The sequence below is a fragment of the Phodopus roborovskii genome, unplaced genomic scaffold (genome assembly GCF_943737965.1).
Source record: "Phodopus roborovskii unplaced genomic scaffold, PHOROB, whole genome shotgun sequence".
Taxonomy (NCBI): Eukaryota; Metazoa; Chordata; class Mammalia; order Rodentia; family Cricetidae; genus Phodopus; species Phodopus roborovskii.
The window spans coordinates 10,131,619-10,155,792 of NW_026125059.1; the positions used below are offsets into that span (position 1 = coordinate 10,131,619).

The following is a 24,174-nucleotide window of genomic DNA, read 5'->3' on the forward strand; positions in this document are numbered from 1 at the left end:
CTGCTTCCTGAGCCAGGCACTGTCCTAGGCTTTTGTGGGAGGGATAAGAAACAAAGCCTTGGCTTGGGGCAGCTGGAGGATGGCACTGCCTCGGGAAGATCTGAAGGAAGAGCATTTGGGGGTGGGGTGGGGACAGCAGGTGATGGTGACTCTGAGGTCAGAGCAGCAGGTGGGGTTAGGGGTTCTCTGCAGCAATGCTCTGGGTATTTTTTGGAGAAGGTGGCTCTGGCTGCCTTTGAGAAACAGACGTGAGGGAGGCAAGAATTGGAAGGAGACAGTCAAGTTGTTTCCAGGGCAACCACAAGTTTATAGTTACCTCCCTTATCTTCAGTTTCAGGTTCTTCTGTTCAACTTCAGTCCAAAATATTAAGTGGAAAATTCTGGAAAGAAATAGTTTTACACAATCACAATTTTTCCTATAGTAGTTTTTTGGGGTTTTTTGTTTTTGTTTTTGTTTTGTTTTGTTTTATTGTTAGTGGTTTAGTTTTCATGGGTTTGTACACTTAGATAACACCCAGTATTCATAGGGCCCAGTAGGATCTGCAGTCTGAGAATCTCGGAGTGTGGGCCTGGGGATACTCACGCATTTTAGACACAGCTGGCTTTGGTGAAGGTGACTCTCTAGCAGGAAGGAGATGATGTAGCATCTTTCCCCAAGTTGGGTTGTTCGAGATGTGTCTAGAAGTGCCAAAGTAGGACAAGAGTGTTGTCACCTCCGCCACCTCCTTAGTGTGAATGCAGTGTGGCTGTGGTTGTGTGCCTGGATGCAGGCCCTTGGGAGTGATGCCAGAGAAGGGGGACTCAGAGGTGACTATCTGTCACCTGTGACTCTCACCATTGATGACTCCTCCTGGGAGCCATGTTGAGGCCACAGCTGAACTGTGGTTTGAGGGTCATCAGGCCAACTCACCACCAAGTCCGCCACAGGCCCTGGGGGCATGGGTGTGCCCTTGGGTCTCAGCCACAGGGAGACTGTGGGGGCGCAACTCAACAGGCATCCTAGATGTCTTTCTCCCTCCTGAGGAGAGAGGATGTGGTCTGGTGCCAGCTGGAGCCTGGAGGTGACCTGGGGGGACAGCCTACATTGTGCTTGCGTGTGAGCAAACGTCTATGGGTGTGGAAGCCCTGTTTTGAAAGCTGTTCAGCTCTTGTTCTTTATAGGAAATGCATGAACTGTCAACACTGCCTGGATGAAAACAGTATTCCCTGCTACATTTAAATATTGAGCTGTACTAACACCCACCCCCAAATCAATAGTGTAGTGTTACAAGTGGGCCACCCCCAAATTACAGCCTGGATCTTCACAGAATGCTCTGTGTGTGGGGGTGTGTACTGGGGCACGTGCTAGGCAAGTGCTCTACCCCTGGGCTATGTCCCCTGTCCCTCTTTCTACTTTTGATGTCGTTTTCTTAGTCTCAGACTGTGTTTATGTAGCACAGCCCGGCACAGTATGAGAACCTTCCCTTGAAAAGGGCATTGCCAGTGCCTCGGGGACAGTGTCGTTCACCTTGGGAACTTCTGCCTTGGGTCCTGGACCGTGAACCCAGCTAATCCGAGTCCCTCACCTTCTACAGAAGGAATAGCACACACACCCCTGTGCTCGGGCGCTGTGAGATCACTCGCTGTCATGAACATGGAGGACAGGGTGTCTTACACGTCTGCCCATGGCAAGCAGGGCCAGTTGTGGATCATGCTTCCAGTCTTGGTTTGGGGCCTATTGGGTCTGGAGGTTCTGATTGGGGTTCCTGCCTGGATATGTGTCCTCCATAACCTCTCTGTGATGAAAATGGCTTCTGATGCTCAAGATGATTCCAAAAGAGAAATGGGAGCTTTCCCAGGAAGGTGTGTGTGTGTGTGTGTGTGTGTGTGTGTACACCGTGTGTGGAGGTCAGAGGACATCCTTGGGTGTGCATCCTCACCTTCTACCTTACTGGAGATAGGGTCTCTGTTATTCTCAGCTGTGTAGTCCAGGCTACCTGCCCTCCAGCTTCTGGGGTGTGCCTCTCCCTTCCATCTCTGTAGGAATGCTGGGATCACAAGTATGCACTACCACTCCTTCTGTGGTTTTCTTTTTTTAGATTCGAACTCAGGTCCTCACACTTGCATGGCCAGCACGTTACCCAGTGCACCATCTGCCGGTACCCTGTAAGGTCTACGACAGGGACCTGCAAGCGTGGAAAGCAGTTAGCCACACTGGTCAGGTCCTTCTCCCTCACCCCCAGTAACAGCAGCATGGTCATAGGCCAATGGACTCTGGGCCGTGCAGCTATCAGGAGAGAAGCTGAGCTTTAAAGAAGGGCCTCGAGGTTGACTCAGCCTGAATCCCTCTCATCTTGCCAGGCTTTCTCTTGTCAGTCCAGCCAAGGCTCCTTAGAAAGTTCCAAAGTTCAGAAAACCCCACCTGTGCGTGGACAAACCCAGAGTTGGTGGGGTTCCTTTTTGGATCACTTAACTGAGCCTGTAGTGGCCCTGAATCTCCCCTTCCCGGCAGTGGCTCAGTTTTGTGCCTCCGTGTACCTCCACCCGGCCCCGTTAGTCCCCCATGCCCATGGTTGTGCCGCTTAGACCTTTCAGTCCATTCTCTGTGTACTCCGTGCTACTGGCTCACACGATGAAGCTGCCTTCCAGCTGCTGCTGCCAGACTTGGGCAAGCTCTACCTCTGTCTTGGATTCTGCAGGGTAGATGTTTTCGTAGGATGGGCTCTTGCCTTTGGAGGTGAAAAGACACCAGACCATAGAAGGTCTTTCCCAGAGCGGCTGTCCACTCAGTCTGCATGCCAGAGTAACAGGGCCTCCATGAGCAGATGGCGCCCAGCATGGAGAACCAAGACGGCCATTCCCCATACGCATCTGTGTCTCTCATTATGAGTCACGTGAGCCGCCTACCTCCCCACAGGCCATCTTCTTGCAGTCACAGTGGGAAAGGGGGGTCAGCTGGGCAAAAGGAATGGGTAGCTCATCATTTAGCAAATGTCACAGAGACCTCTCTACACTTCAGTTCCTATCAGGACAGATACAGAAAGGCCCAGATGCCTCTTTGTCTCCATGAACACCCTTGAGCAGTGGCTACAGCCACTCCGGGGGAAATTGGGGTGTCACTGCATATAGTGTTGTAGCTTGTGCCGGGCCTCTATCTCCCAGATCACAGCTGAAGTAATCTTGTGTGTTTATGTAACATGTAAATATCTATTTATTTCTGTCAGATATCTGCTCTAGCTGTAGCCTACTTCTCTACGGAAAAGCACACCCCCAAAAAGTGAGTTAATGGCCCAAGGCTAGGAACTGACTGGTCAGCAGTTAGCAGAATCTCTCTTCTATTCTTTCTCTGCTCTTTTTTTTTTTTTTTTTTTTTTTTTCCCCACCAGTAAATTCACTCTGGGCAGCTGGTGGAGTTTCGTTTTCCCAGGGGCTTAGCCCTCACCCTGTGCCTCTGTTGTGAAGAATGCGCAGTTTTTATCCATCCCATAGAGCTGCTGTTTGGGTTTGGGCTTTGGGCTTTGCCCTCTACCATGCTGTTGGACTTGCTTCTTGCCCTGGATGCACTGGACTTGATCTTAGCACCTGGAGAAGGGCTTGTGTCTTGGGAAATGACTAAACCATCAAGTTGGCTCCTTCCCACGGTGTTTTTGACACCTCTTTAATTTTTTATTGATCTGGGGATCCAGTCACATTGAGACCGTTTACAAAGGAAGAGGGCCCGGCCTGCTTTGCTCGTCTGCACCGTCCGTTCTGTGTCTGTAGGTAAAGCGGAAGACACTCAGGGTTGGGGGTACGGGGTGTCTGTTCTGGTCCTTAGTCACAAAGCCTGTTGGGCTTGGCCTGACGTCTGTTTTACCCCCTATACTCCCTGAAACTAGATCTCTGGGTAGGTGAGCTGAACAGGCAGCCCCTGGGTCACATTGCATCCAGTGTGGGGCAGCCAGCTTGGCTTGTGGCAGGACCCTTGGGTGCAGGCTCTTTGAACTAAAGAACCAGCTGTGAACTACCAAATGAGTTTCATCTGTGGCCTTTTGGTCCTGCTGTCCCAGAAAAGCTGGAAGGACACTCCCTGGCCACTGGTTTTCTAAAATTCTGGACAAAGTGGAGGTTCTGTTGCATAGATAGAGGAGCGTAGGGTGCCTGTTAAATGGCCAGCAGCTGGCGCTTGCAGATTTCTGGAGGTTGTTGGGGACTTTCGAATTCTCAGCTTTACTGATGAATTGATACCAAACTAATTAACTAGATCTCTCCCCGTCTTCCTAACTCATGGATTGCGTTGTAGTTAGCTCTTGGATGTGGGAAAGGGGTGGCCCGCTGATGTTCCCTGGGTGTAGTTAGCCTGAAAAATATGTTAAAGAAGTTGGGAATTGTACAGAAAATAGATTTCCAGGCCCCTTACAAAAGCCAATGATCTGGCTCCTTTCTGCCCACGTTCCATTCACTGCATCAGGAGTCAAAGGCAAAACCGAACCCAGGCAGAATAATATATAGACAGCAGCGGCTCACTACACCCACACGCCCATCGCTCTCCTTCTGCATATGGCGGGGGGCTGGGGCTGGGCTCCTTAGCTTCACACCATCTGTTGGTTGTCCTGTACTTGACTGGCCTTGGACACATCCCTTGGGGACCCATAGGCATTTAAATTTGTGATTCACTTCAGGGACATCACTGACCCCCTGTGGCTATCTAAGGCAGGACCTGCACAGGTCAGGACCTTGGATGCCCCCACGGCCTCTGTCAGCCTGCTGCCTTCCTCCTTATGGCTGGGGACCCCTTAGAAAGTTTCTCTCTCCCTCTCTGTGTATATGTGCTCTAGTGTCATGGAGGCCAGAGGGTCAACACCCAAGTCTTCTCCTCTCTCGCTTGTCATTTTTGACTCAGGGTCTCTCACTAAACCTAGAGCTCACTAATCTGGCTGGCGGGCAAACCCCAGGGACCCACCTGTCCTCCTAGGACTGGGGTGCTGATGTATGCTGGCGCGTCTAGACTTTCCGTGGGTTCTGGGTCCTCGTGCTTGTGCAGAGGAACTTACGCCGAACCATCTCCCAGCCCGTCTTGTTTGCTTTGGTGATTTTATCACATGTTTGCATTAGAATTAGCTGGAGAGTAGCTGCCTTTGTTCTCATAGCTCTATTGCTCCTCTATAAAATAGCCGCCGCCAAATGTGTCGTAAGGATGGGCCTATCCCAGCATTTAGTCAACCATTTTTACTGCAAGAAGCATGAATGTGGTGGCTTGTCCTGTAGAGTTTCTCCTGGCCCAGTTTATTTCTGCCTCTATTGTTCCACTGGGGAGGTTCGGCCTAGTCCTCTGCCTCTAGAAGTTGTTTGTGTTAGCAAGCAGTTTGAGAGGTATGGCCGGCTCCCCATAACCAAAAGGCTACCTATCACACAGGAGGTGGTGTGTCCTCATTGGGAGCTGTGTGACTTCAGGTGGCCTCATCCCAGCTTAGTAGAGCTTGCTAGGGAATGCTTCACCCCACACATCCCCAGGATGCTTATTGCTGCACTGAGTGATGCTCTGTTCCTATCCAGCCCCCACAGATCCCCCAGTACACTGACTGTGCTGGGTGACACTCTGTTCCCACCCAGCCATCCCTTCCTCTCCAGTAAGCTGGAAAACAGCTCTAAAGGGAAACTTCCCTGCGCCCACAATGGGAGAATTCAGATAGATGGGAAAGCCAGATGAATGCCCTAATTCTTCCCCATTATTCACTACTTTACAAATAATAGGTCAGTCTATTAACATCCTTCCCTGGTGATCAATTGGAGTTGTGTGAGTGCAACTTATTTGGAGCCATTATGAACTCATGGCCTTAACATAATTGATGTTTTAAGGTTTGAATGGCCGATTTGAGCAGGTCCTTTTGTTCCTGTCATCGGTTGGATCTAAATAAGGACTTCCTATCCTGTCTTCCTCTGCTTAGCCATGTGCCTGAGGCATCAGAGAGGAAAGAATCCTATGTGTAGACTAAGGCTTGCATGTTTTATTAATTTTATGAACAAATAAGAATCAAAATTACATACTCCCTATTGATACTCCTTGAGGGCAAATTTGAACTGGAGTTCCTCTGACCTTTGGGACCCTCTGATTGTTTAGAGAAGGCTGGCTGGCTAGAACCCCTTCAGCCATGACTCTAAAAGAGCCCGGGGATGTGGCTCAGTCAGCAGAGTGTGAGGAACCCTGGGTTCCGTCTCAGCACCATATGGCAAGCATGATGGGGCATGCCAATCATCCCAGCACTGGTGAGGTAGGGGCAGGTGAAGCAGGAGTTCAGCATCATCCTTGGTTTACAGAAGGAGCCTGAGGCTAGCCTGGGCTACCTGACCTAGTGTCCAAAAACTAAGGACTTAAAAAAAAAAATCCCTACTGTTACCATTGCCATCCCTAAAAGTGAGAAAATTTTAATCACATAAGATGCAGTGTTCACAGTTTCAATTGTTCTGTAAATGCTCGTTATAGATAAGACATTTATAGAATATATTATCTATCTACTCAAGGGTATGTATTTTATATATGTTAGTTCCATTGTAGTATGTGTGAAGTGTATTTCACCCTGGGTCCAAGCAGAGTGCGGACTCCAGCCACTTTCCATGCAGTCTCCACTCTGTCACACTCTGTGACGTCTCATGCTCTATAAGACGTAGCTGTGCTGTACAGTCTCCCAGGGTCTGCGTTTTGTTCCTAACTGGAGGATCTGTGTGTGGTATTATCAGTGAGTGGCTGTCTCCAATTCAGCCATGATGGTGTCCAGGGTGCCTCATCAGAGTGGCAGCTCCTGGGCTTCGGGCAAGCATGGTGCCTGGATTCTGTGTGTCTTCTTAAACACATGGCTCCCTGAATTCCATGCTAGTAGTTTCCTTTTGTTTCTAGTCAGCTGTCTGAACTGTGCACTTGGTTGTCCGCCTGAGAATACTCCTGCAAAGCTGGCTTTGCCTCAGAGTTTCCTGGAATTTGCTTTCGCTTTCCACCTTAGGTGACTATGGCTTACTTGTTGCTACAATCACCCCCTTTTTTTCCAACCTTGTAGTATTCCACCACAGTGCTTACTTACCTACTCTGCTGCTGTTCTTGTTGTCTGGGATTTTCTTTTCCTCCTGGCATGTGTGCCCGGAGTTATATCTCAGGTGGAACCTGCCTGTGGAGTTGCTGGGTTATGTGCAAGTTTCCAGCACTGGAAATAGGGTGTCTTGTGATGTGGTTGCATCAGTAATCCAAGTCATTCCCTGCTCTCCCCTGTCACAGAGGCCACCGATTTGCCTTTCCATTTCTTGTTGATACTTTGTGTCTATATGGGTTCGTTTGTGCACATGAGTGCAGGTACCCACAGGAGCCAGAAGAGGGCATCAGAATCCCTGGAGCTGGAGTTACAGGAGGTTGTGAGAGGCCCAAAGGGGGACTGGGAACCAAATGCAGGTCTTTTGGAAGAGCTGTACACACTCTGAACCGTTGAGCCACCTCTCCAGCCTCACACCTTTCCCTTTGTTTGCTTAACTGGTGTATGGGAAATAGTGTCTTTTGGCGAACGGTTCTGAGTTCTCTTTAGCTAAATTCATTTCTGAAAGATGTGCACTTAATGTGACTCTGATAATCCTCGCCACACTGTCACCAGCTGGCAGAAGAGTGTCACCCAGAGCTTAAAAGGCATGCAGGGTTTCACTCCGTCCTGCAGGGTCAGCACTGTTCGACTGCAGGCCATGCCTTTACAACCCCCCAGGGGTTCTGAGTTCTCCAGGTTTCAGGGCCAATGAAGGGGTCTTTGTCCCCTGACATTAAGAGGGTCCACTGTGCCACCCTCTGGGCATAGGAGCCCTGCCATCACCCTGCACAGTTTTACTTGGGATTGACTTTCAGGGCCATGGTTTTCTGAGTTAATCGCCCATAGTCCCACCTGCTGAGCTGCCAACTCTACCTCATGGGCCCATGGCCCACGAGGGCTGTCAGTGGCTTCCTCACACCAGAGCATGGCTCTTCCTGGGCTTTGTCCCCTGTCAGTTTCTGTCTTGCCATGACACACTTGTGTCAACTGTTTATGGGGTATGGTACATAAGCTGTGGTGATGTGTAGGTCCAGGAACCAGTTGGCCATCTTCTGTGCTCTTTTTGTGTATTGTAACCTTCTATTAAGTCAGCTCTCTGAATTTTAGGTCAAGCTTAGATCATGGACTCTAAGCACAGTTAAGGAAAAGATCTTGTCAGGCAGAGGAATGGTGCTCAAAGGTCAAGTCAATGTCCTTGCCTTATGACCAGGAGGCATCTAAGAAGGACAGCCCTGAGCATCAATGCCAGAGGTTCACCTCTGACCTCCACATGCACCTGCACGTGTGTGCACACACACATGCAAATACCCATTAGCACACATGTGCACCACACACACACACACACACACACACACACACACACACACACCACGAAGTCCCTGTGGGTGGAGACAACACTAGTAGGACCTACCTTCCAGAAGACTGTGTTACTAGCCATGTTCTCAGGGTCATCCAGAGTCAGGTGTCTGCACACTGGTTCCTGCCAATGTGTCTTGGATGGGACGAAGTGGGATGACATGTATCCAAGTATAAAACCTGCACAAGACCTGTATGCTGTGCTTCTGTAGGTACTCCAAAGGCAAGCTTGACTGGCCAGCCACCCATCTCCTGGTGGCATCTCCTGTGTACCCCTGACACACAGCCCCTGGACAGAGCTCTAGGTTATTGAAAACACTGCCCACTTAGGTGCCTGGTGGGCATGGGTAGGTAAGAGATGAGGGTACTGGGGTCAGAGGGTCGGTCCCACAGCACTGTCCTGTGTCACTTGGGCCTTGCTGATGAACTTCTCTCTAGGGCACAGCCGAAGGTAGGTGGTTTCTTCACCACCTTGGGGCTTGGTGCAAACTGCTCCACCCACCCCCACCCAGAAACTTGCCATTGCCTGGCTAGCACCTCTTCCTCGCTTGAAATTGGAGGCTCAGAACTGTTGGCTTTACTCATCCTGAGAACTGGGGACAGTTTGGAGCAAGGCACTTTTCTCAGAAGCCCTGAGGCCTTGCATTGCTGGCTGCTGGCTGCTGCTGGGGCTAGCTTCCCTGAGGTCTCTGGTTTGCAGCTCTGAGTGACTCAGAATTCTGTTCCACACGTAGTCAGCCTGAGGCAGCTGGTGCTCTGTGAGGGCAGGATGTGATTTGTGATTCTGACCCTCCCCCTCTGAAGGAAGAGGACCCACGTGAGACGGATGTAGGCTGAGAGGTGCCATCTTGTGCACAGGTTCCCGTGTTACTGGTGAGGAGACTGAGAAGATACCCCACCCCGTGACTGTGACAGCGTGCTGGCTGGGTCCCGGGTGCCACCACTGATGCCTCCAAAGCGTGAAGTTTGGGAGGACTGCTGTTACCTTTATAGAGGAGGCATGGGCTCTGCCCATGAAAGGACAGGGCAGAGCTTTGGACCCCAGCACACTGGCTGTAAACTGTATCTCCCTCTGATTCTTGTCCTAAATTACGTATCCCTTCCCCCTTCGTGTGGCCCTGTACTGAGCAGTTATTACCTTCCTGGGGGTATAATGGCTGAGTAGGAAGGGCAGCTGTGAAGGGAGGCAGCTAGCTGGAGAGACTTGGAGGCCTGTGAAGATGCCAGGGGCAGAGGAAGGGGGAGATGGGCAAGGATGCACACAGGTGATACGAGATGGCAGCAGCCCCTGCTCTTTGGATAAACCTTGTCACAGGCCAGCCCTGTGGTCTTGGGAGGGCAGTCCCTTCATCTTGATGCCTTTCAGAGAGCATGGCCAGGACATCATGGAGGAATTCCTTGGGCAAACCAGGTCTCTTGAGACTGTAGCAGTCAGTCAGGCTGTGTGACAAGACCTCACAGACATCTGTCTCCTCACAGTTCTGGAGTCTGAATGCTCGAGATCAGGATGCTGGTGTGGACAGCTCTGTGATGGGCTCTGTTAGCCGCAGATAAACTTTCCGCTGTGTCTGTAAGAAAGGCACACAGATGCCCCTGGAGCCCTTGGGAAGGCATTGCTCCCTCATGTCAGCCCCAACTTGTATTCTGAGGCTTCACATTGGACCTAGGGTCTTGTGTGTGTGAGGGAAGCTCTCGATCCCTTAACTTCATCCCCAGACCGTAGGATTACATCTTCAAACCCCATCACACAGGGGCTAAAGGCTCACAGTACCAACTTGGGAATCAGAGAGCATTCGGTCCACAGCGAGGACCGCAGGTTGGACTCTGAACAAAGCAAAGACATGTGTGCATACTGTACCGGCCACAGCAGGGGACCTCTGACTCATAAGTACTACAGCTGGGCCAACAGCTCTCCTTAGAGACTTGCGACAGGTCTGGGCCTTGCGTGGATCCTAAGGGTCTTCTTTCCAGGCAGGTAACGAGTCTGCAATGCAGGAGGGAGGCACATGTGCCTGGAGTCGTCTGGGGTAAGGGGAGACCGTAAATGCCCAGAACACAGAGCGGATGTGGTGGCAGAGAGTGCAGCACAGCCTGGGTGTCTGTGCACAGGACGTGGGCTTACCCTGGAAGTACACAGATACATGTGTAGGTTCCTGTGTTGGGGACTCTGAGAGCAAGTGGTGGCAATTGCGGCAGGACCTACAAGTGTCTAGAAGGGGAATTTATGGGAGGGTTAGAAACTACTCAGTTATTTGGCATACGATGGTAAGGCCTCTTGAAGTCTGGTCAGGAGTTGGGGAATCTCGTCCACAGTGAGGGTGGCATCATGTGACCTTTGATGTGAGAACAGGGGCTGTGGGGGAAGCCATCCTTGCTGCCTCTGTTCCCACCCGCTACTCCAGCGGGAGAGCTGATCTGCCCTCCATCCCACCTTGCAGGCACAGACAATCTCAGAAGTTGCAAAGTAGCCTTTGACTAAGCCTTTCGAGCCTAATGAGATTCATGGTTTCCCAAACAATTAGCTACTTCTTCATCTCATTTGTGGTCACAGCTGCTGTGGGTTTGGATGGCTGTTTCCTGAACTCCACTCACAGAGTCTCCCATCAGCCTTGATGTTAACCCTTGCTTTACAGCCTGTCTGGGGCAGGCCACCGTGAGCATGCAGAAGGGGGAGGAAGCTGGCACATGCTCACTGCTCTGTTCAGCAGCCTTTCCACTATGCTTGATTGACAGGAGAGGCGTGGCTCAGGAGACATTCTGCTGAGCAGGGGATAGAACCTTGCCGAGGGGGCCGCTCAGCCCAGGTCTTGACTTCATGGATGAATAGGCTACACTTTCTGGGATTTCTTCCAGGGCTTCAAGTCCATGTACAGAGCTCTGCATGTGGGATGTGCTGATATCCTAGCAGGCTCTTTACTGACCCACTGGAACACTAGGACCATCATGCCCTTGACCTGCCTCTGTGTCCCTTTGGCCCCACAACTCACAAACACACAGCACTTTCTAACATGCGCTGGGACTTCTACCCAGGTGTGCTTGTGACCTCAGGAGTCAAGAAGCCAGCCAGAGAGCAGATCCTGGACTCTGGTAACCCCTCATGTGTTCATGGTAATCAGTTCTTGGCCAATCACAGTGCCCATGGCAGAAGTGCGGTGTCCTGTTTAGGCTTCCAGCTGTGGCCTTGTAGGAGACCCCAAAGAGGGCAGTGAGTCTAGGACCAATGGCTCTGGGGCAGATGTGGAGGGTGCCTTAGCCTCAGCAGCATGGAGCTCTTACACAAGCCTCTTGATGTCCATCTCCACATTCCCAGCATCTGGCCAGAGCCCTCACAGGGGTCCACATAACCTACTTCCTGTTGGAGCATGCAGGGAGACAGAATGGTAGCCCAAGTTGTTAGAGGGTTTGAGACTCCCCCCTTCTCTTTGTTAGGAGACCATAGGTAGCAGTGCTGAGCACATGCCAATTGCCAAGCACATGCTACGTGCCACAGAGGTGTTCATATGAGAGGCCATGTGAGAATCTGGCTGCCATTGTGCTTTTATTCCAGAAGCTTCCAGAGGTGGTCAGCATCCTTACTCAGTGTTTCCTAAAGGTCTTTTATATTTGGGAAGGCCTAAATGGAAGTTGAGCCTCCGACTGAGAGAGGCCCTGCCTCTGGCTTCACGCCTCTGGCTTCCACCAAGAGCAGCTGAGGAACCTCATCACTGACAGGAAGAGGTGCAGCAGCTCTGCTCACACACAGGGGACGCTGCCTTTTTGCGTCACAGACTCCCCTTCTTTGGTACCAGCTTTTGAGTCCATGGAGGCAGGGCAGGCAGGACCTCTGACTACAGCACTCGGTGGTACAGTGCTCTGGCCTTGAACCCATGTGTGTGAGACTACTATCCCCTCAGGGCTGCTGAGTTTGGCGTTAATGGGGACACCCTGAAACCCTTAGCCACGTGGCATTTCTGAGCTGTTTTTCTGGGAGCAGCAAGTGAGGGAGGGGTACGTCATCCTGCTGACAGCAGGAACCTAAGCTAGAGGCTGAGGCCATGGAAGGGCAGTTAGACACAGAAGCATCTGTGTAGAGAGGGAACATAAGCCGTGAGAAGGTGTCGGCGAATGCTGGGGAGGCCATCTGTATTTACCACGGGGAACAAGGCTGGCCCCGTAGCTCAGGTGGTAGTATGCTTGCTTGGCAAGCCGTGGGTTAGGCTTCACATATACCAGACATGTTGGTACATGCCTGTAGGTGGATCAGAAGTTCAGGGTCATCCTTAGCTATATGACAGTCTGAAAAGAAAAAGAAAGTAAATGGGAATCATATATGGGGAATGATGGGAATTGGAGATTTTGGAGAAGTGCCAGCTTTTGGGTCCATGGAAACTAATTTGAGCCATGTAAAGTTTGAGCATTACAGTAGACCTCTTAACTGCAGTTCAGGGGTGCTGGCCTGAGGTTAAAACCCTAATGTGGCTGTTGCTGCAGAAGGACTGGCCTGACCACCCCTGCTCTGGATTTTGGAGGCGCTGACAGAGTGCAGAGCCAGACAGCTGCCTTGAGGACTGATGTTCTTGGAACACCGGAGAGCAGCCATGTGTGTCTCCGGAGAGACTAGGAAAGGCAGGGCCCCCACATCTTACTGTCACCGTGAGAGCAGGTAGACAACATGTGCCTTATAGTCCCAGGTCAGCCTGAGACCAACCCCAGCCTGGCCAGAAGTTCAGGCCTGGCGTGTACAAGCTGAGAACAACACCCTCCCCCGGGATGAGAGGGCTGTCCTGACTCTCCTTGAGATTGGATTCAAGTTCCCCTGTCCCACCCCCAACTGAAGACCAGCATCAAAGGAAGCTCAGGCCTTCTGTACCCTCCAGAGGGGACATGACGAGGGCTCTGAAAGCTTGAGCGGCAAGAAGCTCCATCCAAGTGGAAGAGAAAAGACAACCGATGGGTTTTTATAATGACACCCCCTCATGACACCCTTCAGGTGTCTTCATTGCTGAGGGGCAAGAGGCTTTCAAGAGAGTTAACTTTGGGGGAACTTTTTAGGAAAGCACATGACCTCTGAGGGGTTATGTCATAGTAGATGGGTCCCTCCCGGGATTCCTCTTCTTTAGGATCTAGGGGAACTTTATCTCCATGGTGGCCACAGAGACTGGGGAGAGGCCTTCGGGGCTGCTTAGACACATACATAGCCCTCATCTTGCTGATGGATTTTTGCCTCAGGGACCACCCCCTCTCTGCATGAAGTCCCACGGCTCAGTGGTCCTGACCCCAGTTGTTGGGTTCACTCAAGCCAGGAAGTTAATACAGAGTTGGCCTGACACTCTAGTCTGAGGGTGAAGTTCTGTTCTGGGTTGTGTAGCTAGAAACAAATTCGAAGTATGATAGAGTTCAAAGGTAACTTTTCCTTTCTTCTCAAAAATGGTTTTGCACGTCTTTTTCAGAGCTGATAGACACACACCTTAGCTGGATACAAAACATATTATGAGACCGAGTGACTGGTCTTTGATCCGAGAAATCAAAGTGAAAGGTAACGGATTCTTCTACTTCTCCCTGGGGTCACCAGCTGTGTTTGCTTACCTCCAGTTCATGGTTAAGTCAGAGAATGTGCCAACCCCAAGGCCCTCTGCTTCTTGGCCAACCGTCCTTGTGGATCCCACTCTCAAGGGCTAGACAGCCTCAAGATTCTCAGTCTGTGAGGTGGGGGTGGATGCAAGGGTTTGCATGCTGTCTGGGGGACCCTGTACCCTACAGGAGTTGGGGTTCTGTATTGAGTAGAGCCCTAGGAAACTGACCAGGAGACCCCATGACCAGGAGAGTGTGTGTGGCTCTCTATAGTATACAAATGCCCTCTCTTGGCTTCCCCCTCTGCATCCAACTTAGCTTGCTTTGATCTCTGGGGCCAATAGAAGGGTCGGGTGGCCGGTGACCAAATCAGACTGGATAGGGCAAGCTTGGGAGGCTCTTTGACAATACAGTCCCCATGGGTTAAGAAGGCAGTGATGACTTTCCCATGTCTCTGCCATGTGATTAGCCTGACTTTGCAGCTGGCCCACTGAGCTCTCTGGGACAGAAATTAAGTTGACATTGTTGGGGTGCTGGGCCATGGCTCAGTGAAAGCAGCCAGCTGCCTTACTGTCTGCCCTTGGCAGAATCACACTAAAAATCCCAGTAAAAAACAGTGAGAAAAAGCCATGCCTGCAGTATGTACAAATGAGCTGGCAGCTTAGAACCCCTACTTCTCCCAAAACAAGGGATAAAAGCATCCCTACACTACAATGCACCCTTCCTGGGAAGGCCAGGTACTCAGCTCATCCAACAACAGGGATTCAAACTTTGCTGTGGTCAAGGGCTGATCCACTGCTGAGCATTTGCCATGGCCCAGGAATTGGGCTGATAAAATGTTTCATGTGGAGAGCCAAGTCCCTGTCAGGCCCCCAAAGATACATGGTGGTTCTTGGGCCTGGGAATTTGGCAAATGTCCCAGTCATCAGCCTCCTTCTGACCCAGACTGACCGATCGTGGGATTTTGTCTTTTCTACTGAGCCTGTATAGATGGCCTGGCTATGGCCTAGAAAGTCCTTTAGTGGTCTTAGGTATCCAGAGCTCAGGAAGGGGGCCAAGAAAAGATGCAAGGAGATTTCTACACAAAGCCAGCCCCATAATTACATCCTCAGGTGACATCTGAGGGAAAGCCCAGTCCTTGGGTGTGGAGCTGGTCCTTGGCCCTAGAGGACACTCTCCCAGGAGCTTCTCCTACATCAGCAGATGTGATGCCCACCTGACCTGGTCAGCAGAGGATCCAGGGTGGGGGCATTCCAGGCCTGTCCTGGCTATGGGGGGAGGGGGGACTCTGGCTGTGGCCAGACAGCAGAAAACACAGTTGAGGTTAGAAAGAGAAGCAGCGAGGCCTGTTAGCTCCTCCCTGCAGCTGCCGTTCTGGGGTCAGCAGCTAAGGTGGGGGGGGGCTGTAGGAAGAACCCCTGAGAGTCCCTTGTCTAACAAGTCCCCAGGACAAGTCCATTTTAGCCACTAGGGTGTTACCGCTAAACAAACCCAGACCAATTCTTAAGTAATAATAGTTGAGTCTCTGGCTTCCCCAGATTGATGAACCCCAAAGTTGGCAAAGAAAATACCCTTTACCTCTCTGCCATTGGCAAACTATGATGGTGAGGCTTGATCTAATCCCCTGTCCTGTTTTGTCAATAAAGTTTTATTGAGACACATTCATGTTGATTTGTCTATAGTGTCTCAAAAACTGAGGCCCCAGCACCCACAAATCTGAAAGTAGTACCTAGTTTTTAACCAAAAGAGCCTGTTGGTCCCTGGCATTGCCCTTTCAATATGGTCTGTAACCATTTTCATTGATTCATATTCTCAGAGCTATAGTACCTCTTATATGAATAATTGCCTCTAATAATGAAAGATGCTATAATTTTGATGCATTTACAATCTGAACATCTTCTGTTTCCCCGTGGCAACCTTGGGGGGTCACACTGAAGTTAGAGACACATTCATCCTCAGCCCTGTCCCTAATGGGGTTGGCAGCACTGTGGCAAGGTGGTCCCTCACCCTGTCCTAGGCTTAGATCAAATATAACACAGAAAATACGTCCTTTTCCTGCACAAAACAGTGATGGTTCTGGGTCTCCAGAAACAAAACGTGGTAAATATTGAACCTCACGGAACAATTTCTTGGCCAGCATGTAGTCTGCAGACTGCCGGCTGCAACAAGAGACCTCCAGTCTCTACAGCATCTATCAACAGCATAACCACGTTACTAGGGCTGAGGCGGGAATAGTCCCGTCATCCTCAGAAACCCTGCATGGGCCATTCTTTTATAGGTAAAATTTCTAGGCCGATAATAGCCACCCCAAACACCAGCTGTGCGTATGGTCCTACACACGGCACAATTCTGTGAGACTTATGGATTCCACACTGACTGCTGGGGTGTTGTGTGGGGGTGGGAACAGGTACTGTTGGAACCAGGGTAGACAGGAAGTTAGAGTTGAAAGTGGATGGGGTTTATGGAGACTCATGAACCAAGGCAGGAAGAGAAGCTGGCAGATATTCAGAGGAATTACGGGATGAATAAAAGGGGCCGGGTCAGGCTCAGACCTCTGTGTCACCCTGGGAGCCATACCCAGCTGACATGGAATCTGCAGTGTGTCTAGCTCTTTCTGAGATCTGTGTCCCCATGTCATTACCGGGTACTGCCTACGTCTGGGGCACAGGATGCAGCCAGGCACGTGAGCACGCACCGAGAGGAAGGGTACAGAAGAGCCGGCACAGCCAGCTGGTGGGAGCCTATGTATGAGCCGTGGCTATCATGGGCAGAAGACACAAACGTTAGACGAGGCAGGGATGGCATTGGCCTGGTGGGGACACGGGGTCAGGGGTTTGCTGGTGGCGTGAATAGGAAGGTGGAAGCCAGGGTCGTGTGTGCTCAGAGAGCAGAAGTGAGTACACAGGGTCGGGGGGGGGGGGAGCTCCAGAGAGCAAAGCAGGTAGGGCATTGGCCCAGAGCAGGAGTCGGTTTTGGGTACAGATGGAAGAGAGTGAGAAAGGTGGATAGGAAAGGAAGGAGAGAGTGATAGGAGCCGAGTTGGACTCCCTCCTCATGGGGGAAGACAAAGGGCAGATAGCCACGGTGGGCATTATGGGCTCCATTCAGAGGGTAGTAGCCCGTCACCGAGCCTAGCGGCCTGCAAGGGGACACCTGGGTGGACAGGTAGAGCAGAGCCCCTCAGAACTTGAAGCCTGACTTTTAGCCTGACACAGAATAATGCAATTGCCATCATCTGGTTGGTATGTGTTCTAGAACTTTCTCCCCTGCAAACAGGGGTACAAGTAGGATTTCAGAAAGGGGGGAGAGAAAAAAAGTTGCCACCATAGAAGTTGCTGGATGTGGTTCAATCTGGCAACAGCCTCACCCACCATCACCGAGTGTTCCACATGTGGTTGGAAGGTAGTTTTCAGCTAGTAGGAAACACTCAACTCAGAGGGCCACACCGCCTCTCTCTGGCTCCTGAGAGATCATCTAGCCTCCCAGGCCTGTGTTCCTCAGAGGGAGATGACCCTGTGTGAGGGCCTGTGGTACCCAGTGCGGTATCTATCAGCTATTTTAGCAAACCCGGCTTGTGGGAAGTTTCCATGAGGGGTGGATCACTCCTACCTCAGAGGCCGAGCAGACAAGGAAGGCCTATAGGATTGCAACTTTGAAAAGCTTCCTGGGAGCTGCTGGTCCCTGTTCTGCTTCTAGTTTCCGTTCCATCCCCCAGAGGGGGATGACAGCACTGTTGAGGTTGGCATCCTTCCTTCAGTTTCCCGTTTTGGGCCCCAGTGAGTGAGCTGGTACCTGGAACATGGTTTACAGTACATGGTGCACACGTGGTCCCAGTCAGCTAACCGTAGGAGTCCAGCCCCGAGACCCCGTTAACAGCTATTTATCATCTCAGAAGAGTTTGTTGCGATGGGCTCCAGGGCTCACGCTTGGGCATACCTGGCATCTAGTGCTCTGCTCTGCAGGCCCACACATGTTCTGTCCTGGGCGCTGTGGCCACTAACTTGATGATGTCGTGCTCACAGCACTAGGAAATAGTAATATTTTTGGACCAAGTTACAGGTTGAGAAACTGAGGCACAGAATGGTTTTATCAGTAAAGCCACTATCAAGTCACATCAGAAATGATATTCTGACCCTCTGACTCTAGCACGTGCCTGACAACAGTGCTGAGCCCAACCTTCTCATGCAAAGCACTGTGGGTACACCAGTGTGCTCCTGACTGTGACTGTTGATGGCTGTCAACTACCACGCAGCAGGCTTGGTGCTATTACCCACCCCACAGTTGACATCCTCACAGCCATGCATAGCAGTGCATGCCTATGGTCTCAGCACTGGGGAGACAGAGGCAGGAGGATTGAGGATTGCCTGTCAGTTCAGGGCCAGCCTGGTCTACATCATGTGGCCTAGACTACATGTCAAGACCCCGCCTCAAAAGTACTTTTTTTTTTTTTTAAAGCAAAAGCAGCCAGTGAGATGGCTCAGTGGGTGAAGATACTTGGTTTATCTTTGAGAACCGCATGGTGGAAGGAGAGGACAGACCAGGTTGTCCTCTGACCTCCACTTACATGCCTTGACACATCCATTACCTCACCCCAACACACCAGTTAAAGGAAGCAGACGGATCCTAAAGGGAATGTACGTCTGTGATTCCCACTCTAGAGAGAGCCCAAATCACAGAGCCAGTCGAGTCACATGGCCAATTCAGCTCAGAGACAATTCTGGGTTAACCCGTTCGTTAAAACTCTACCTTTCCCCATTCCTGTTGACATGGGGTCACAGACTCACCCAGGCAGGGGCTTCCCAGGACAAAGCACATCCAGACTGCGGAGAGTCTGGAATGAGGAAGGTCTCCACTCTGCAGTTCCTCTGCTCCCCCACCCCCAACCCCTCCCCATCCCAGTTTCCATCTCTACCACTCAGAAAACAGTTCAGACCAGAAACCAGGGAGGCTGAGGGGAGGCCGAGGGGAGGCTGAGAGGAGGCTGAAGGGAGAAGTCTCCTTTCCACCCTGGGTTCAGCTGACAAAATGTTGCTGAAGGTGTACACTGTTGTGGGGACTGGCTCTGCAGCCTCCTGTGTGTGTGCTGGTGATGAGAGCCGCTGATCTCTGGGGATAGCTAAGGGAAGCCTGTGGCTAGATCATCCCACCCCAGTCCAGTAACTCACACCTCAGATGAGCTGCACAGCTGCCACAGGGCAGATAGCTTCTACATGGCAGTGGCTGTGCCACACCCACAGTTCCTGTTGGAACCACACATTTACAGGGAAGGTGACTGATTCCCAAGCTCCTGCAAGGACCCCTTCCACTCCTGGAGCCTTGAAACACAATCCTCAAGACCCCTGGTGGTGCTTATTTTTAAAAAGAAAGAAAGAAAGAGGAAGGAAGGAAGGAAGGAAGGAAGGAAGGAAGGAAGGAAGGAAGGAAGGAAGGAAGGATTGTGGCCAAACAGTGGTGGCACATGCCTTTAATCCCAGCACTCAGGAAGCAGAGGCAGGCGGATCTTTGAGTTTGAGGCCAGCCTGGTCCACAGAGAGTGTTCCTAGTTGGAGGACAGCCAAGGCTACATAAAGAAACCCTGTCTTTAAAACCCAAAAAGGAAATTTTATTTAAGTGGGCAGCCAGTGAGCTATGACTATGAACCTACCCCCTCCCCCTCCCCCAGCACCCTGTTGTCTTTTTAAGGGGCCCTGAGTTTGGGGTTCTAAGGGTTTTGTTTTTTGGATCACATTCTAGGTACTTTGAGGACACGATAGTCCCAGAGGCGGCTTGGTAGACACACAGTGGCTTAAGTACACCAGCTAAAGGACAGAAAAGGGGCAGCAGAACACATTACCATGTGGGCAGTCAGCCTGGGGAACTTGGGTAGGGGCAGTGACATTGGCGGGCATTTATGTCAAAGTGGTTAAACGACCTCCACAAGGAAAAGCACAGAAAGTAGCATCTAACCGGATGCCTGGTTTGGGTGACATCTCATTTTGGGTGACATGTGTCTTTTTCATTCTGTCTCCCTTTCTAGTTAATGAAATCATCAGGAAAGAGTTTTCAGGACCTCCCCCACAAAATCAGACCTAGAAACAGCCATTATCGCAAGACACCTTCTACCTTGGACCCCTTCTGTCTCCCCCTGCCTTCTCTGACTGGAATACTGTGTGCACGCAGCACAGGCCGTTGGTGTAGGAGCCTGCTGTCTCTCAAAGATCATCTCAGCTGAGGTCCATGGTGATTGGATGAAAAAGCAACTGCCTGCTGACCAAAGTCCCATTCTCAACTCACCAGGAAGCTGAGCTTGTCGGAGACCCAGAGGCTGGGCTGGGGGAGAGAACTGGGGAGCTTCGATAGAACCCCAGCCCACAGGCATGACTCCTAACTCGCTCGAAGAGTGTTTAGACAGATCAACCAAAAGAACATGGCCCAAGAGCCCAACTTGTGGGCTCTCAAACTCCAGGTCTCTGTAGGATCATCATCTCTGTCCCAGCTGGGCCGGGGCTGGGCTGTATTTTAAGTTTTCTTTCCAAAGCCAAACTGCCTTGCCCTGACAGGACCACCTGTTCCAGCTTCTCAGCCTTAAGTTATAACATGTGTACTTGCCTGCCTGCTTCTGGGGCTTGGTTTTGTTTTTCTCTGCTTCAAAGAGCCAACCAAGGAGTCCGCAGGCTGGGCCCTCTCAGCCAGCTGCTCCCTAAGCCTGCTGCCAGCACCAGACCTCTGGTGGGGTCCAGCCCCCGGCTGCCTGTTGAGAGCATCACTTGCTTCCAAAGGCTCCTCTCCACCCTCCTCCCAGATAGAGCCTCCTCCACCCAGGAGCTGGGAGAGCCTTCCAGGACTTCGCATTGACTGTTATGGAGCTGAAGCCACTCACCCCAATCAAACCCTGCTGGTGTTTGTCATGACTGCCACCAAACAGAACAAAGGAGTTGAAATCTCCCCCACCCCAAACACCGAGCAGGAAAGCGCTGACATAGCCTGTGGTTCTTACCTGGATGTGTGTAAAGTCCGTGTAGAATCCAAGGCGCTGCCACATGAGCTGCACATGAAACTCAGGCAGATGTGCCCCAGCATGTGCTTGGTGGGATCTAGCCCTGCTTGGCCGGCTTGTGTGTCCCGTGGAGTTCTCCACACTTGTTCATTGCGGCCCTCCACAGTCTTCCTCCCCTGGGGCAATTATGTCGCTCTTCCTTTGTTTTGTGTTTTCCGTTCTCGCAGAGTTCTCATCATGAGCAAGGTCGCTTTCTCCACGTTCGTCCGCCACAGGTGACCCTGTACACGTTGGGCAGGCACGTCAGGTGACTTTCTTAACTCTGTCTGCTAGGCAGAGGGCTCGAGTAGCAAGCCACAACGGCTACATACCAATCATGGGTTTCTTACATTCTGGCTTTGTCAAGGCCATCCGAAGGTAAATCTTTGGGAGCTGGGCCAGCTTTGGCTAGACAGAGACCCCATGCCCAGTGTTTAGCTTGAGCACAAAAAGAGTGACTTTTTTGCTGATGTCTAGTATTTCTTTCCCCTATCAGTAGTACCTGGCTTCCCCCCACGACCTACCCAAGCGTAGACCTGAGCAGAATTCTCCTTTGAACCCAGAATGTCCACAAGCAGCCCCTGGTTCTGAGTACTTCCTACTAATCAAAGCGAGCTTCCCTGCTGGCCCGTTCACTGGTGCAGTACCGGCTTCTCTGGGGAAGGGTGACAAGGGTTTAGTGACAGATAGTTCTCACTTGCCCTGGCTGGAAGCCACTGTTTGCACATGAGGAATCGGTCCCTTCCTCGGGTTATCTCAATGTTTTACCCAAGTGCCTTCCTGCAATTGTAGTGAGTAGTTCAGTTGCATTGTCTACAGGGTGAAAAAGGGCTAACTCATTTCCCATTAATCTTCTGTGTCAGCAAGAGGGTTTCCCATAGTTCAGAATCCTGTACCTTGGTGTGTGCGTGCGTGTGTGTGTGTGTGCGCGCGCACACACACGCGCACACACACACACACACACACACACACACGCTTGAGCATGCATGCTAGCACATACAATATCCTTCCCTTTAGACTATCTTAGCTGGATAGTCTAAGAAGCCTTCTCATGAACAAGTAGACCAGGAAGCCAAGGAGAGAAAGTATCATTTGTTCCCAGACAGGCCAGAGAAAGTGCATGAGCAGCAGAGAGCTGTCAAGGAGGTTTGGTCAGGCACAGAGGTTAGGAGGAAACTTCGCTGGGAGCGATTGCTATAAACTGTTTTCAGAGTGGGAAGATGCTGTCTGATCTAAGTCAAGGAGAAAAAGATGCCTGAGTAGTGAAGGTGGGTGTGTCTGTTACACGTGGATCAGGAGGGTCGAAGCAGAAAAGTGTCCTTGTTAAATCCATGGTGACATTAGTGTGGCACTCTGACAGTTCCATCTTGCTGACTGTGGTACTTAACTCTCCAAACTCCGCACATCTTGCTCACTGTACAAAGACAAAGTTGCTGGAGAGTAGACATATCCACCCAGATTCCTATGGTATTAAATTTAATTTTCTTTCCTGGATTTTGATGCGTTTTATCTGCCCTCAAAGTATCCCTGTTGGAGTTAGAACATATTTATAAATGGCCAGATGTCGTCTTAAGGGTTTTTTTTTTTAAACATATATATCTTGATTTTCTGTAAGAGAAATGGTGTGTTCTTGAAATTTATTTTCATTCCAGAAAAACAAATCCAAAGACTCACCTTGGGCCCCTGTCAGGACCTGGGGACAAGAGGGAGGAGGACTGGGAGGAGGGCACATCTTTTTCTTGCTTGAGAAAGATACCTACTCCTTCATCCTCAAGCCTGGGTCATCCCTGAGAATTGTACACAAAGGGTTTAGTGGGTGATTTTGATTTAAAGCCACAGAACCCTGTCTTTTCATGGACTGACAAGACCCTACAGGCAGGCTGATCTTGACACAACCATGTGGAGTATCACAGGTGACCCCTCGTGCAGCATCCGAAGGATGCCACCTTTTATCGTAGCCATGGACGCAGTGAGCTGGGTCCTCCCAAGACCTGGGATAGTTTGTTCACATCCGATAGTCTTGCCATCTACCGTCCACCACCATCAGCCACCCTCAGCCACCAGTGGCACCATCACACAGGCAGGTCAGAAGCGATGTGTTTTGATTGTCACTCAGAACCAAAGAGAGGCTGAGTTGGTTGGTTCTTGCACTGCAGTGCTCAGCATTGACAGACTGTGGAGGGGAGCTAATTAACAACAGTGTTCGTTAGGCACACCAGACAAGACACAGGGGTGGCCAGGCTAGGATAAGTATTCCTGAACTCTTTGCTGGAAGGGCAACCTTGAGGAACCTGAAACACCCTCACCGTGGCCGGCACCCCCCAACCTTGGCCATCAAACTCCATGGACCCAAACCAGCCCCCTGCAGAGCGGAAGAGTTTCCCTGCAGTTCAGCCAGCTGCTAAAACGAGGCAACAGCACCTTCACCTATGACCAGCTTACCCGTGCCTTGACATCCAGCCGCCATCCTTGTCTTAACCCAGTTTGTTTACAGCTAACTCTAGTGATGGACGAGTGCCGTGGAGTGCTTCCCTGAGCAGGCCCCTCTGGGATCCCAGAGTGGTGCTGGGTGTCAAAAGGTTGCTGCTGTCTCTGTGCAGCCCCTGGGGCAGACAGGAATAAATCCCCCTGCCCTTTCAGACTTTAGATGGGCTGGGTGCAGTTGGTGCTCTGGCTGTGTGACTAGGAGCCCCAGCATTCGGGTCTGTGGGAGCAACCCAGTCATCTTATCAGAGAACCTCTGTCACCGCTCAGCCCTCACAGGGCATCTCACAATCCTCCAGCTCCCAGAGGTTGCCCCAGTGATGCCTGAAGACCAGGGTTTGGGAAGAATACCGGTGGGCTTGAGGAGTGGGCATATATCGCATTCCTATGCAAAACGATTTTAATCTCCAGTTTCATGTAGTTTATTTTTGCTATATGTAAAGTATTTTTATACGGCTTGTATGATGACAGCTTAGCAATAAACAGTTGAGAGCAACTTTTCCCTGCGTACAATCTGCTTCTTTGGGGGGGGCGGGGGGTTGCAGCAGCCTTAGAAGTGGGGTTCAGATAGCAAGGAAGGGTTTGTCCGTGCACAAAGTTACCGGCTCAGAAGAGCCTGCTGCCTACTTGCCGAGATGACAGAGCCATGAGGTGGCCAGCTCAGATCTGACCTACCCTCTTTACCCAAGGCTCTGCTGTAATCTGCCTCTGGGTCCCTTCTTTTGGGGGTCACAGGCAGGGACAGATTTA

General features: G+C 51.1%; 1 protein-coding gene across 2 annotated transcripts in view; it reads left to right on the top strand.

Annotated features, from left to right (window-relative positions):
• The window catches only part of LOC127223216 (nuclear factor of activated T-cells, cytoplasmic 2), a 56,668-nt gene extending 32,744 nt beyond the window's left edge, over positions 1-23,924 (top strand). Inside the window, exons 7-8 of one of the 2 annotated variants that reach the window (XM_051185722.1) lie at positions 13,805-13,890; positions 19,942-23,924. In XM_051185722.1, the coding sequence (XP_051041679.1) occupies positions 13,805-13,848 (44 nt within the window). In that variant the 3' untranslated portion in view covers positions 13,849-13,890; positions 19,942-23,924. The remainder of the gene's footprint in view (positions 1-13,804; positions 13,891-19,941) is intronic. The other variant, XM_051185719.1, reaches the window with a different exon arrangement.
• Positions 23,925-24,174: the final 250 nt, after the last annotated feature.